Genomic DNA, 13,818 nt, shown 5'->3' with positions numbered 1-13,818 from the left:
ATTCAGAAGGGCCTGGGTTGTAATCCCGGCCCCGCCACTTGTCTGCTGTGTGACCTTGGGTAAGTCACTTCACTTCTCTTGGCCTCCGTTCTCTCATCTGGAAAATGGGGAGTAAGATTGTGAGACCTACATGGGACAGGGACTGTGTCCAACCTAATTAACTTGTATCTACCCCAGCACTTAGAACAGTGCCTGGCACATAGTAAGTGCTTAATGAGTACCATATTTATTATTATATATAAATAATTTGTGGATATATAAGTGAATTATGGGTATAGAAATAAATTAGGGGGGTAGAAATAAATTAGTGGTTTAGAAATTAGGGGTACAGAAATAAATTAGGGATATATAAATAAATTAGGGCTATGTAAATGAATTAGGGGTAGGGATATAAATTAGGGACCTAGAAATAAATTAGGGGTATAGAAATGGGTATAGAAATTAGGGATATATAAATGAATTAGGAGTATAGAAATTAAGGGTATAGAAATGCTTATAGAAATAAATTAGGGATATAGAAATGAATTAGGGATATAGATATAAATTAGGGATATAGATATAAATTAGGGATATAGAAATGAATTAGGGATATAGAAATGAATTAGGGATATAGAAATAAATTAGGTATAGAAATGCTTAGAAATAAATTAGGGATATTGATATAAATTAGGGCTATAGAAGTAAATTAGGGATATATAAATGAATTAGGGATATAGAAATAAATTAGGGGTATAGAAATTGGGTATAGAAGTAAATTAGGGGTATAGAAATGGTTATAGAAATAAATTAGGGATATAGATATAAGGGATATAGGTATAAATTAGGGCTATAGAAGTAAATTAGGGGTATAGATATAAATTGGGTATAGAAATGAGTATAGAAATAAATTAGGAATATATAAATGAATTATGGATATAGGTATAAATTAGGGATATAGAAGTAAATTAGGGGTATAGAAATGGGTATAGAAATAATTTAGGGATATATAAATGAATTAGGGATGTAGATATGAATTAGGGATATGGAAATTAGGGTATAGAAATAAATTAGGGGTATAGAAATTAGAGGTATAGAGATAAATTAGGGGTATAGAAGTAAATCAAGGCTATAGAAATTATGGATATATAAATAGATTGCAAAAATATAAATAAATTGCGGCTAGAATTGCCAGCTGTGGCGGGTGGTGGTGGGGAGATGAATGGTGGCATCTTAGAGCGCAGGCAGGGAGCCAGGAGAGCTAGCGGGTCTCCGGAGGGCCGGAGGGAGAGGGATGTTGGTGGGAAGCGTTGCCTTCTGCCACGCTGCTATGGAGAGGCATGACTCACGGTTGGCCAGTAACTCCGGGTGACCAGCCCCAGATAACAGGACTGAGTACAACGAGGCAGAGCGAGCCAATCTTGTCGTCCTAATGATTTCCGGATTAAATCTGCTCCCTTCTGGGTCACAAAAACGATCAAACCAATTGCCACGGCCTCGGACCGCACCCGAGATCCCCCAATCGGAGGGGGCACGGTGGTGGCTGTGGTTTTCCTGGTGGTGGTCGGAGAGATCCGGCTATGCCAGGCCGAGCTGGAAGGTTTCCTCGGCTTTCTGGGATAGGAAAGGAGACGGGCAGGTTCTCTGGACCGGACTTCCCTCCCCTCTTCCTCACCCCAAATTTTGTGGAGCGCAGTGGGAAGGGAATGATGATATTAAGTGCTTACCATGTGTCAAACGCTGTTCTAAACTCTGGGATAGGTACCAGCTTATCAGGTTGGGCACAGTCCCTGTCCCACATAGGGCTCACGGTCTTAATCCCCATTTTATAGATGAGGGAACTGAGGCACAGAGAAGTGAACTGACTTATCCAAGGATTAAACATCATTAGAACCCAGGGACGCCCAGGCTCTATCCACTAGGCCACACTCCTTCCCAAGCTTTTTTGCGACCCTCTGCTAAGGCTGTGCGCTCCATGCAGGACCTAATTATCTTGTGTCCACCCCAGCGCTTAGCGTGGCACATAGAGCGTAACCAGAACCATTATTATTAGTTGTAGTAATATTATTATTACTCAGATCTTCTCTGAGGATTGCTCAGCTGCCTTTGGACTGTTCAAATGGTCAAATGGTGGCCTTGGACCCATTTTCTTGCCCCTCTTTCATTCCCCCAGGAGAGCCAGGCCATCCCCCTGGTGTCTTTGGCCAGCCTGACAGCCAACAAAGCGATGAAAAGACAGATGTCCTGCCCCATTCCAGAAGAAGAGCGGGGAGAGAAGATCGACAAAATGGGGGAAATCTCCGAATCAGGTAACTCCAGCATGGTTTGGGGCTGGCCTCTGGAGAAGCCGGGTGGTGCGTCTCGGAGGAAATGGAGTCGTGACCCCCGATAGAGGCTCCTCAACACGGTGCTGCTAACGTTTTTTTAAAAAAAATCGAGGCTAAGAACAAAAGAGCAGAAATCGGAGCAACCTCCAGGCCGTTTGAAAACGTTCTGGCCGGTCACCTGAGTCCCGCTGTCTCCATAGGCACGCGGAAATTTTCTGGGAATCGCGGCAGGCTGGCTGCTTCCACTCGCTTCCCAGAGAACCTGGCTGGTATTCCCCTTTCCTCATCCTGTCCCTCTCTCCACCCGTTTCCATTTCCTCACCTGAGTCTCGCTCCTCCGGGTCTTGCCTTTGGGCATCTCAAGGCCCATGATGAGGGCGAAGGAGGATGTCGGCTCATCTTTTCACCTTCTGAATTTTCCCCACGATCGAGCCTACGTAGTATTCGGAGTGCCATCCCTAGAAGCCAGAAGGGAATTAAACTCTGCTTTTTGCCTCCTGAGCACGATTGGATGGGTTAGAAGGAGGGTGATTTTCATATGAAGTGACGGGAATTGACGACGTATTTGAGTACCGAGGGGTGGGAAACTATTCTGGGCAGCTCGAACTGGGGAATCCGGCTGGGTTCTCGCACTGTCGGAAAAGATGTTGACCTCATTTCCCTCATCTGGAAAACGGGGATTAAAATTGTGAGTCCCATGAGGGACAGGGACTGTGTCCAACCTGATTATTTTCTATCTGAACGCTTAGAACAGTGCTCGGAACATAGGAAGCGCTTCACAAATATTATTGAATAATGGAACAACAAGAAAAAGATCTCTGTGGCTCACGCCTTGTTCCCTCCCAGCAGAATTCATGAAGAGCTGCCCAGCAGATAGTCCTGGGCCTCTGGCGAAGAGAAGCTTTTCCAGCCCTGTGCCTGCCACCACTTACGGAGAAGTTTCTGGAGACCTGGGGAAGATCCAGGGGGCTGTTCCCGACCCAATTACCCCACAAGGTAAAGTCTGGGGGACGGGGCAGAGGTCATCTTGCTCTCTCTAGGGCTACTTTCTGGGGTTCGTCACGCCCTTGGCAGTAGAAGTTGAAAGAGAGAGAGTGATTCAGTCAATCCATCCATCAATCAGTGGCCTTTATTGAACGCTTACTGTGGGCAGAGCACTGTACTAAGTGCTTGGGAGAGGACATTGTAACAATAAACAGACACATTCCCTGCCCACAGTGAACAACTTCATCGCTCCTGACGGAGGTATGGTATTTGTGTGCCTGGCACATGGGACAGGGGCTGTGTCTAACCTGATTAGGATCTAGCCCAGCATTTAGTACAGTGCTGGGCTAGATCCTAATCAGGTTAGACACAGCCCCTGTCCCATGAAGGGCTCCCAATTTGAATCCCTATTTTGATTGTGGCTATATGATAATTGTGGATTTAAGCACAATTAGTGAGACACTGTATTAAGCTCTGGGGTGGATACAAGGTATTCCAGGTGGACACAGTCCCTGTCCCACAAAGGGCTCGCAGATTTAATCCCCATCGTACAGATGAGGGAACTGAGGCCCTGAGAAGTGAAACGACTTACTCAAGGTCACCCAGCAGACAAGCGGCTGAGATGGGATTAGAACCCAGGCCCGTGCCCTGGCACGGCCATGCTGCTTCTCATTTTACAGATGAGGTAACTGAGGCCCAGAGAAGTGAAATGACTTGCTGAGCACCCTAATAGCACATACACACACAAACTTGGGGGGGACCCAAGGATGTTGGCGGAGGAAGCTGATATCTAGGAGCAGAGGTGGCGCGACTTTACCTCAGCCCAACTATTTTCCCTCCGTGCCTCGGGGCAGCGGCCAGTCAGCAGGGAAGAGATTGGTAGCTCCGGGATTGACCGGTTGGTCGGTCAACCGGGAGACTGACGGCCACCCTTCCCCTTCCTAGGTAGCCCAGTCGGAGCCAAATCGGATCTGGGGATGGTCTACGATCGGGCGAGGGTCAGCATCACCTCGGATAACTTTCCCTCGGTCAATGTTGTGAGCAAGGTAATTCATTCATTCAATCATATTTATTGAGCGCTTACTGTTTACAGAGTACCAGCCCTCCCTGCAGGCGTTTGAACCTTCCCATCTCTCCCTTCCCAGAGGCAGGTGGGAAATGTGACTTGGTTTCCCTCCTCCGGACCGTCTCCTGCCTGTCACTGACCCTGGACAAGGGAGATGAAGACCTGGTCCTTTTGATGTTGATTTTTATGAATTCAGGGATACCTGTTTTTGCTTTTTTAAATAGTATTTGTCAAACGCTCACCATGTGCTAGCCCGACTCCCAGGCATCCAGCAGGGCTGTTCCTCAATCCCCTGTGCCTCCTTTGAGTTATTATTTTTTTTTAATGGTATTTGTTAAATACTCGGTTTCAGCTTTTCAATTTAACAGGATTTCATTTTTCGATTGAACTGGGGCTCCTTAGATGGTGAGCCCGATGCGGGACAGGGACCGTGTCTAACCTGATTTACTGGTGCCCACCCCGGCACTTAGTACAGTGCCCGGCACATAGTAAGTGCTTAACAGATACCACAGATATCATTATGATTAGGCCACGTCGAAAGGAACTTTCAGGGCCACTGTGTGCTCGTGATGTGGGAATTGCAGTATAGAGGTTGTGGTGGCGTGATCAGTCGGGCTTTTTCTCACAAGAGTTTCGTAATAATAACGATTCAGGTATTTGTCAAGTGCTTACTTTGTGCCAGGCGCTCTACTAAGCACTGGGGTGGTACAAGCAAATGGAGTTGGCCATAGTCCCTGTCCAACGTGGGGCTCCCAGTTTCAATCCCCGTTTTCCAGGTGAGGGAACCGAGGCCCACAGAAGTGAAGTGACTTGCCCAAGGTCACACAGCAAACAGGTGGCGGAGCCAGGATTGGAACCCATGACCCTCTGATTCCAAGGCCCAGGCTCTATTCACTACACCATGCTGCTTCCCAACGGTTGTGTAAATGACAACCCAAACTGATGTGTAATTTATGGGGATTTTTTCCCCCCCACTGCCCCAAGGTGGGTTTTATTTTTGAGCCCTCCCCAGAGAGGACCTTGCCCCTCCATTTTTGAAACCTGATTTCAGAGTCCTTCCAGTTGGGATTCCCATCTCCTGTGGCTTAGTGGATAGAGCATGGGCCTGGGCATCAGAAGGACCTAGGTTCTAATCCTGACTCTGCCCCACGTCTGCTGTGGGACCTTGGGTAAGGCGCTTCACTTCTCTGGGCCTGAGTTCCCTCATCTGTAAAATGGGGATTAAGAGTGTGAGCCCCGTGGGAGACAGGGACTTGTGTCTACCTCTGTGCTTAGAACAGTGCTTGGCACTTAGTGAGCGCTTAAGAAGTACCATGGTTATTATTATTCCCTGTCTGCAGTCCCCGGGAGACAGGAGGACCAGGAAGCCGGGTTACAGATCGATCAATCAATCGTATTTATTGAGCGCTTACTGTGTGCAGAGCACTGTACTAAGCGCTGGTACTACAGATGCACAGATTGGTCACATTGTCCCACCTCTGTCACCCACAGAGGCTTCCCAATAATCAACCTCCTTCTCTTTCACCTACAGCCCCGAAAGTCAGTGACGGTGTCAGAAATCCCCTCGGCCGTATTCCACTACTCGGAGGAGGATTCCGAGGAGGTGACGGTCAGCAGGAAAGTCGACATCATCTTTAAGGCAGCCAAGGAAGACCTGCTCACCCTCATGAAGCTGGACGTAAGTACCCACCTAAGAATAATCATAATAATCAGTGCGGTACTTGTTAAGCTCAGCCGTTGTGCCCGGCTTGGTTCCGAGTGCCGGGTAGATCATCATCTTCAATCGTATTTATTGAGTGCTTACTGTGTGCAGAGCACTGTACTAAGCGCTTGGGAAGTCCAAGTTGGCAACATATAGAGACAGTCCCTACCCAACAGTGGGCTCACAGTCTGAAAGGGGGAGACAGAGAACAAAACCAAACATACTAACAAAATAAAATAAATAGAATAAATGTGTACAAGTAAAATAGAGTAACAAATATGTACAAACATATATACATATATACAGGTGCTGTGGGGAAGGGAAGGGGGTAAGATGGGGGGGATGGATGGAGTAAGATGGGGTAGATGCGAGTTAATCAGATTGGACACAATCCCTGTCCCACATGGGGCTCACACACTTAATGCCCATTTTACGGATGAGGGAACTGAGGCCCAGAGAAGTGAAGTGGCTTGCCCAAGGTCACCCAGCAGACATGAGGCGGAGTCGGGATGAGAGCCCAGGTCCTTCGGACTCCCAGGGCTGGGCTCTGTCTGGTAAGCTGTGTCTGCTCTATCGAGGTGGGGGGGATACCCTCCCGCTCATCCTACCTGCGTCTCCACGGTTACCGGGCTCCCTGACAGGATTCCTGGGTCCTTCCGCCCCGACTTCTCAGCTGAGGCATTCCCGCCGTTGCCATCAGTGGAAGAAATGTCAACTTCCTGTCTTCCCGGAGGGGATTTGTTCTCCGGGCTCTGGCGCTCTGAGTTTCTTCTCCATTTTGGCAGCCGTCGATTGAAGAGATGCATTTAGCAGTTCCTCTCTCCATCTTAACGGGGACGTAGAGTTGATTTGGTTTCTTTTCCCCCCCACTCCATCCATCAGTAGTATTTATCGACTGCTTACTGCGTGCAGAGCACTGGGCTAAGAGCTTGGGAAAGGCCAGGAGAGCAGAGTTGGTAGACTCAGTCCCTGCCCTCAAGGAGCTTGCTGGGAGACAGACATTAATAAAAATAAATAATTCGTAAAATGGAATATAGAGATATGTTCATCAGTGCCGTGGGGCAATTGTCCCTTCCCTTCCCTTCTAGACTGTGAGCCCGCTCTCTATATGTTGCCAACTTGTACTCCCCAAGTGCTTAGTACAGTGCTCTGCACACAGTAAGCGCTCAGTAAATACGATTGAATGAATGAATGAAGGGTCACATGTCCAAAGGTCGCCGATCGAAAGCGCACAGACCGGAAGCTCGTTATGGGCAGGGCCTCAGTTCCCTCATCTGTGAAATGGGGACTGTGTGTGAGCCCCATGTGGGAGAGGGACTGCGTCCAACCCGACTAGCTTGTGGCTACCCCAGTGCTTAGAACAGTGTTTGTATTCTGTTACCTTATACCCTCCCCAGCGCTTAGAACTGCGCTCTGCACATAGTAGGTGCTCAATAAATACCATCGATGATGGTGATTCTCACTGGCTGAGAGGTCAGACGCCATCGAAATGCCTCCGAGGCGGGCGGGGAGTTGGTGTCTCCTGACGTGCAGAACTGTGATTCAGCAACCTATGGATTTTGGAGGTTTTCGGAAAGGTGCCGACAAACTGAAATAAAAGGACAGGTTTGTTTATTTCCTGAGGGACTGAATATCTGGCTTTGCAAAAATCAATGGACCTGTCCTCCAGCCCAAAAGTATTTCTAGAGGAGACCTTGAAATCCTAGGATCTGAGGGCCAAGCATTGTCCTTTCTCCGTAGTTGAGAAGCAGAGAGTCGGCCAGTCGTATTTATTGAGCGCTTACTGTGTGCAGAGCAGTGTACTAAGCTTTTGGGAGAGTACAGTACAACAGTAAAAAGACACATTGCCTGCCCACAGCGAGCTTACAGGCTAGAGGGGAAACCAAGTCAAGGGCACAAGCCTGGGAGCGCTTAGTACAGTGCTCTGCACACAGTAAGCGCTCAATAAATATGAATGATTGATTGATTGGGAGTGAGAGGACCTGGGTTCTAATCCTAGCTCTCCCACTTTTACCGACTATGTGGACTAGTCGCTTCACTTTCCTGGGTCTCAGTTGCCTCATCTGCAGAATGTGAATTTTTTTTAATGACATTTATTAAGCACTTACTATGTGCAAAGCACTGTTCTAAGCGCTGGGAGGTTACAGGGTGATCAGGCTGTCCCATGGGGGGCTCACAGTCTTAATCCCCGTTTTAAAGATGAGGGAACTGAGGCCCAGAGAAGTGAAGGGACTTGCCCAAAGTCACACAGCTGACAAGTGGCAGAGCGGGGATTTGAACCCATGACCTCTGACTCCAAAGTCCGTGCTCTTTCCACTGAGCCACGCTGCTTCTCTAATTTAATACCTTTTCTCCCACCTACTTAGGTGGTGAGCCCTATGTGGGATTTAATGATCTTGTATCTACTCCAGCATTTAGGATAATGGTTGGCACATAGTAAGCGCTTATCAAATATCACAAATATTAGGTAACTATGTGGCCTTTTTTAAAAAAAAATGGTATCTAAGTGCTTACTGTGAGGCCAGGCACTGTACTAGATGCTGAGGTAGAGAAAAGCTTTTAGACTGTGAGCCCACTGTTGGGTAGGGACTGTCTCTGTATGTTGCCAACTTGTACTTCCCAAGCGCTTAGTACAGTGCTCTGCACACAGTAAGCGCTCAATAAATACGATTGATGATGAAAAGCGAATCAGGTTGGATATAGTCCGTGTCCCACGGGGGGCTCGCATTCTTAATCCCCATTATTCAGGCAAAGTAACTGAGGCCCAGAGAAGTGAAATGAGTTAGCCAAGGTCACCCAGTAGACAAGCGGCGGAGCCGGGATTAGAAGCTTTGGGCGAGTCACTACTTCTCTCAACCCCTGTTACCTCATTTTGGGATTAATTATAATAATGATGATGGCATTTGTTAAGCGCTTACTATGTGCAAAGCACTGTTCTAAGCGCTGGGGGAGATATAAGGTGATCAGGTTGTCCCACGTGGGGCTCACAGTCTTAATCCCCATTTTCCAGGTGAGGTAACTGAGGCTCAGAGAAATTAAGTGACTCGCCCGGGGTCACACAGCAGACTCGTGGGGGAGCCGGGATTAGAACCCATGACCTCTGACTCCCAAGCCCGGGCTGTTTCCACTGAGCCACGCTGCTTCTCTAGTAAGACGGCGAGCCCCGTGTAGGACATGGACTATGTCCAACCTGATTAGCTTTTATCTACCCCAGTGCTTAGAACAATGCCTGACATATAGTAAATGCCTAACAACCGCCATAAAATAAAAAAAAATCCTCGGGCATGTAATAAACGCCTAACAACCAAAAAAAAAACTCCACTGCAAAGGATTTTTTCCGCATTGCCGATGCCAAGGAAACAATGGCGTTGGGTGGTTGTGCTTTGCAACTGAGGTCCTGGAGGGTGATTTATTTTTGGGAGGGAGGGTCAGGGGAGGGGAAAGAGGTTGTGGGGAGGAGGAAGACTACCTAATTATCACCTTTGAGCAATGAATCATCTCAGACACCCGCTCTGCCGAAGCCTCCTATTGCCACTGGCAGTTTTTTTTTTGTCTTTTAAGCCTAATTCGAAAAGGACACAGCCAGCGTGAGATTCTGTAGCTGCAACCTTTATTCTCCACCACCCCACTTTGAGTCCCTGGAAACATGAGTCATCGCTGGAGTTTCCAAACACGGTTGAGCTCGCCCGGCGACCTTATATTTTGGGACTGCTATTGCTCCCGGTTTTGTCCGCTTTCTTCTCTCTTTTATGGTATTTGTCAGGCTCCTACTCTGTACTAAGCGCCGGGGTCGATACAAGGTTATCGGATTCTACGCAGTCCCCGTCCCACATGGGACTCACTGGCTAAGTAGGAGGGAGTAGGATTTAATCCCCATTTTCCAGGTGAGGAGGCCCAGAGAAGGGAAGGGACGCGTCCAAGATCCCGCAGCAAGCAATTGGGAGGGTCGGGATCACTTTCTGAGCAGCGTTTGCCCGTGAGGAGATATAGAAACAGGGTGACCTAGCGGAAAGAGCCCGGGCCTGGGTGTCAGAGGACCTGGGTTCTAATCCCAGCCCCGCCACTGGTCTGCTGGGTGACCTTGGGCAAGTCACTTCGGTTCTCTGTGCCTCATCTGTGAAATGGAGCTTGAGACGGTAAGCCCGATGTGGGACAGGGACCGTCCCGACCCAACTGGGGGAAGTGGAAAGAGCACAGGCTTTGGAGTCAGAGGTCATGGGTTCAATTTCCGGCTCCGCCACTTATCAGCTGTGTGGCTTTGGGCAAGTCGCTTCACTTCTCTGGGCCTCAGTTACCTCATCTGGAAAATGGGGATGAAGACCGTGAGCCCCCCTGTGGGTCAACCTGATCACCTTGTAAACTCCCCAACGTTTAGAACGGTGCTTTGCACATAGTCTCCTAGTCTGTGAACCCACTGTTGGGTAGGGACCGTCTCTATATGTTGCCGACTTGTACTTCGCAAGCGCTTAGTACAGTGCTCTGCACACAGTAAGCGCTCAATAAATACGATTGAATGAATGAATAGTAAGCTCTTAATAAATGCCATTATTATTATTATTAGCTCAATAAATATAAATGAATGAATGAATAGTAAGCTCTTAATAAATGCCATTATTATTATTATTGTTAGCTTCTATCTACCCCAGTGCTTAGTAGTGGAGTGCATTCATTCATTCATTCAATCGTATTTATTGAGCACTTACTGTGTCCAGAGCACTGTAATAAGCGCTTGGGATGTACAAGTTGGCAACACATAGAGACAGTCCCTACTCAACAGCGGGCTCACAGTCTAGAAGGGGGAGACAGACAACAAAACAAAGCACATTAACAAAATAAAATAAATAGAATAAATATGTACAAGTAAAATAAATAGAGTAATAAATATGTACAAACATATATACAGGTAATATATACATGGCACATAGCGCTTACATACCATCAAGGACAAAAACCAAAAAAACACCCAAACAGCAGTGGTATGAAGTGAGTTTCCTACACAGGCCTCAGTTGTCTTCATGTGTAAAATGGGGATTAAGACCGAGAGCCCCATGTGGGACAGGGACTGTGTCCAACCTGATTAGCTTGGATTTACCCAGTGCTTACAACAGTGTCTGGCACGTGGTAAGTGCTTAACAAATACCGTAAAAAAAAAACAACCAAAAAAACCCCCCAGTCACCACAGCAGGCAAGCGGAGGGAATCTAGACTGAGCTTTGCCCTTTTTTCTCTTTTTCTTTTTAACCCACCCCTCCCAGTTGGTCATGTTTGTTCATTCATTCATTCAATCGTATTTACTGAGCGCTTACTGTGTGCAGAGCACTGGACTAAGCGCTTGGGAAGTACAAGTTGGCAACATATAGAGACGGTCCCTACCCAACAGCATGCTCACAGTCTAGAAGGGGGAGACAGAGAAGAAGACAAAACATATTAATAAAATAAAATAAATAGAATAAGTAGGTACAAATAAAATAAGTAAATAGAGTAATAAATAGGTACAAACATATATACATATATGTTCATATTAATAAAATAAAATAGAATAAATAGGTACAAATAAAATAAATAAATAGAGTAATAAGTAGGTACAAACATATATACATATATGTTGTGCCCTTGCTGTGTGCAGAGCACTGTGCTAGGCGCTGGGAGTCAGAGGTCGTGGGTTCTAATCCCGGCTCCACCACTTGCCTGCTGGGTGACCTTAGGCAAGTCACTTTACTTCTCTGGGCCTCGGTGACCTCATCTGGAAAATGGGGATTGAGCCTGTGAGCCCCACAGGGGATAGGGACTGCGTTCAGCCTTGCTTTGCACATGGTAAGCGCTTAATAAATGCCATCATTATTATTGTTATTATTTGCTTGTATCCACCCCAGCACTTGGTAGCGTCTGTACCACAATTATGGTGATTATTTCTTGCAGAATCCCTCGCTATTGGATGGAAAAGTGACCCTCCACCAGGTGAAGGCGGGGACTGTGGTGTCCAAACAAGGAGACCAGGTAAGACAGATACCCTGGCGCTGAGGAGGGGCTGCTGGTCCCCCTTCTCAGAGTGATCAAACGGCGATCCGATCCAGATCATCGTCGGGGCCTTCATCATCAGTCGTATTTACTGAGCGCTTACTGTGTGCAGAGCACTGTACTAAGCGCTCGGGAAGTACAAGTTGGCAACACCTCCACCCCAAGATTGACAGGAGAGAAGCAGCGTGGCCTAATGGATAGACCCCAGGCCCGGGCGTCAGAAGGACCTGGGTTCTCATCCCGGCTCCGCCACTTGTCTGCTGTGTGACCTCGGGTGGGTCACTCCACTTCTTTGGCCCTCAGTTTCCCCGACCGGAAAATGGGGATTAAGACCGGGAGCCCCATGTGGGACAGGGATTGTGGCTAACCTGATTAACTTGGATCTCTAAGCTCTTTTGACCTTGGTCGCCCAGACATTCCCAGAGGGCTCAGCGAGGGCCGAATTCCCTCAGGGCCACTGCGAGCTTCCCTTCTCCGAGCAGTTCGTTCCCCCCGGTTTTCCTCCGAATCCAGCTTCCAAAATCTCCGAGCCCCCACCTCCCCGCCCTCACAACGATAATAGTGATATATGCTCAAATATATGCTCGGGTTCGAATCCCAGCTCCACCACATGTCTGCTGTGTGACCTTGGGCAAGTCACTTCTCTGAGCCTCAGTTACCTCGTCTGTAAAACGGGGATGAAGACTGTGAGCCCCACGTGGGACACCTTGATCACCTTGCATCCCCCCCAGCTCTTAGAACAGTGCTTGGCACATAGTAAGCGCTTAACAAATGCCATCATTATTATTATTATTATTATTATATGCCACGCGCTTACTCTGCGCCAGGCGCTGTTCTAAGCGCTGGGGTAGATACGAGCTAATCAGGTTGGACGCAGCCCCTACCCCACATGGGACTCCAAGCGCTTAGTACAGTGCTCTGCACACAGTAAGTGCTCAATAAATACGATTGATGATGATGATGATGACTCACAGTCTTAATAACCATTTTCCAGATGAGGTCGCTGAGGCCCGGAGAAGCGAAGCGACTTGCCCCAGCTCACGAGGCAGACAAGTGGCGGAGCCAGGATTAGAACCCAGCTCCTCCTGCTTCTGCCCACTAGGCCGAGACCCCTTAGCTCAGAATAGGCGACCCCGCAGAGAGCGAGCCCCCGCTCAACGCGCCTCGACGGTCCGAGGGGGGGCTGGCTCCGCCGACCCCTGCCATTTTCTCGGCCAGGACGTGAACATCCTGTTCGTGGTGTCCGGCCTTCTGCACGTCTACCAGCGCAAGATCGACAGCGAGGAGGAGACGTGCCTGTTCGTCACCCACCCGGGCGAGCTGGTGGGCCCGCTGGCCGTCCTCACGGGGGAACCCCTCATCTTCACCATCAGGGCCAACAAAGACTGCATTTTCCTGTCCATCTCCAAGGCCCATTTCTACGAGTGAGTTCCTCCCCTCAATCATGCACACAGTAAGCGCTCAATACGATTGATGATGATGAATCATTCATTCAGTCGTATTCATTCATTCAATCGTATTTATTGAGCGCTAACTGCGTGCAGAGCACTGGACTAAGCGCCTGCCCTCCCCCTGCGGCCCCCGACCCAGCAAACTCAGTCGGTCAATCGTATTCCTTCTAGACTGTGAGCCCGTCGTTGAGTAGGGATTGTCTCTATTTTTGTTGCCGAATTGTACTTTCCAAGAGAGTAAGAGCGGCACAGAAGGGAGCGGGAGAAGAAGAGAGGAGGGCTTTGGGAAGGCTTC

At 48.2% G+C, this 13,818-nt stretch overlaps 1 protein-coding gene across 3 annotated transcripts in view; it reads left to right on the top strand.

The window, feature by feature from the left end:
- Positions 1-13,818, top strand: part of PNPLA7 (patatin like phospholipase domain containing 7) — a 119,280-nt gene that overhangs the window by 24,161 nt on the left and 81,301 nt on the right. For 2 of the 3 annotated variants that reach the window (XM_038767822.1, XM_038767820.1), the window contains 6 exons: positions 2,150-2,285; positions 3,150-3,299; positions 4,233-4,333; positions 5,885-6,031; positions 11,974-12,051; positions 13,291-13,496. In XM_038767822.1, coding sequence (XP_038623750.1) covers positions 2,150-2,285; positions 3,150-3,299; positions 4,233-4,333; positions 5,885-6,031; positions 11,974-12,051; positions 13,291-13,496 — 818 coding nt within the window. The remainder of the gene's footprint in view (positions 1-2,149; positions 2,286-3,149; positions 3,300-4,232; positions 4,334-5,884; positions 6,032-11,973; positions 12,052-13,290; positions 13,497-13,818) is intronic. The other variant, XM_038767821.1, reaches the window with a different exon arrangement.

This window comes from Tachyglossus aculeatus, chromosome 27 (genome assembly GCF_015852505.1).
Source record: "Tachyglossus aculeatus isolate mTacAcu1 chromosome 27, mTacAcu1.pri, whole genome shotgun sequence".
NCBI lineage: Eukaryota > Metazoa > Chordata > Mammalia > Monotremata > Tachyglossidae > Tachyglossus > Tachyglossus aculeatus.
Note: the sequence above shows the minus strand (reverse complement) of the source record. Positions and strands in the feature narration are given on the sequence as shown.